The sequence below is a fragment of the Perkinsus marinus genome (assembly GCF_000006405.1).
Source record: "Perkinsus marinus ATCC 50983 genomic scaffold scf_1104296962182, whole genome shotgun sequence".
In the NCBI taxonomy this organism is placed as follows: Eukaryota; Perkinsozoa; order Perkinsida; family Perkinsidae; genus Perkinsus; species Perkinsus marinus.
Window position 1 is genome coordinate 1 of NW_003205525.1, and position 2,160 is coordinate 2,160.

At 47.6% G+C, this 2,160-nt stretch overlaps 1 protein-coding gene across 1 annotated transcript; it reads right to left on the reverse strand.

Moving 5' to 3' along the window:
- Positions 1-461: 461 nt before the first annotated feature.
- On the reverse strand, positions 462-1,801 carry Pmar_PMAR003246 (cationic amino acid transporter, putative; the record flags this gene model as incomplete). The annotated part of the gene is made up of 5 exons (XM_002771945.1): positions 462-590; positions 643-733; positions 779-851; positions 1,592-1,722; positions 1,771-1,801. Coding segments are annotated over 5 exons (455 nt in total), but the record flags the coding sequence as incomplete, so codon positions are not given.
- Positions 1,802-2,160: the final 359 nt, after the last annotated feature.

Here is a 2,160-nt window from a genome sequence, read left to right on the forward strand (position 1 = left end):
TAAGACCATGAGGAGTATTTCTCTGGGATAGTGTGGTCGAAGTGGGGAACTCGTTTGCACATCTAAGATTGACTTTAGGCGAATTCAATTCAGCTTTTCCTTCCTCACCCGCGACCCTAGGAGGCTCTTCCTGCATTCCGGGTTTTCCGTACGTCTCCGATGGCTGCTCGGAGGATGTCTGCTGATGGTGGATCCACGGAGGTACCACTCTGCCTGAAAATCGGGAAAAAATCGAAAAACTCGAAAAATTTTCGGGAAATTTCCTACCAAGCATCGTACACAAGCATACAGCCAGAAAGCTGAGCAGCGCTCCAAAAGACACTATATCTGCGAGGGCTTCGAAATCGATCACCAGGGCGAGCGCCGATGACACGACGATCGTAATGATCAGTGCTACAGAAGGCGTACCAGAACTAGTGAGCCTCCCAATCTGAAGAGAGAGAATCGACTCACCGATTCACTTTCGGTTTTGTACCGATCTCGGGAGAAGACCGTCACTGCTCATCCGTAGCATGATGCGCGGCTGAACAATCATGGATGACATCACTGACGTCATGGTATTGCCAACAGCCCCGAGGGAAACAACAAATCTTCAAATGATATCTTAGGTTCAAGCGACAAAGATACAAAGTAGGTACTCACTCCAAGACCGTCGCTCCTCGGGCTTCAAAAGCTGTAGCCAAAGGCGCGTTCATATTCACACTGGCAAGCGGCGCCAAATGGACGAATGCGACTGACGGCAAAAGATTACATTCACGAAGCGCTTCGCTCCGCCTACCAGCAACCAACACATACACAATACAGCATATGATGATTGTAACGATGATCGCTCGAGGGACGAGCCGGCGAGCCTGAAAAGTACCCCTACCGCGGTTCGAACCAGCTATCATATTTGTGAGGCTCTTCTGAAAATCTATTCTTGTGCCGCAGGTGCAGGGCGGCACTAATACTCTCTTGCTCAAGTAATCTTTAGGGTATCGTGAAGTATGGGCCCGGGTCCGGATCATCATCAACTCCGTGAACAGAGCGATTCACTCTAATCAACAGACTTATTCACTTCGTACACCCTTGATTAAGATTGACCACAATCAACGACGACTGAATGTCGTCAAACCCAGACATCCACAGTATGTATTGCGGCTAGTCGTGTGAGGCGCCTCAGAGGCCCCTACCGGTCTGATCCTCATAATGGTTCCGGCGTACACTGAAGGGGTATGTCGTTCTTTACTCCCCAGAATCCATCGATTTCGAAATGGATGCTCAGGGCTTCACTGTCAACCTGGTCAGACTCAGCGTTACAGATCTGTTGGTGCAAAATGAGTATTTTCCAATGAGTATATAAATCTCATCATATCTGACTGACACCTACTGACCGCGCCAGAATGTGACATCTATTGTAGTAGCCGCGTGTAGCGGCTCAAAGCTGATGCCATTGTATATCTCAATCGCAACCGTGTTGTTCGCGGAGTGGTTCTTAACTTGCGTGCACCAAGTATACCTCACCCAACCTCCGCGTCTGTAAGTTTCCCATTACGAACAAAATTTTCCACCCAAAAATTCCAAAATTCCCCCCCCCCCAAAATATTCACACCTCAGTGGTTTCCTCCGCGAGGCAGTTGATAACATCAAATCCGAGATACGCGAAAAAGACCCGTCCAGAGCCGCGGACGATTCCTTCAGGAGTAGTAGGGTTCCAAATATCACCCCGGAAAAATATAAAACCTGATAACTTAATCGATCATCTTGGCGCGCGCTTTTTACAAACCTCACCTCCAACGATGAAAATGAGAATAACAGTCATATTGAGAATCGTACTCCAGTTGTTGAAACTGCAAAACCACAGAATTTGGGAAATCCCACATTTTTCCTCAGACGTACGTGCTAGTTTGTCTAATCCCACGGTAAAGCAGCAACCCCAATAGGATGCAGAGGACGAAGGAGAGGAGGGAGATCGACCAAAGATTCTCAGACGACCCGAGATCGAAGTCATACCTAAAACAATCTCGCTCGCCCTAAAATATGAGAGGCACTGAAAGACTCAAGTTGGATTGGATGGATTTTTTATGGTTTTCGTTAGGGCGTTTTTCCGGGAAAAATCCGGAAAGTTTATCGTGAAATTTCTTCGATTCAGGAGAGAGCGTTCATACCTCAGAGAACCTA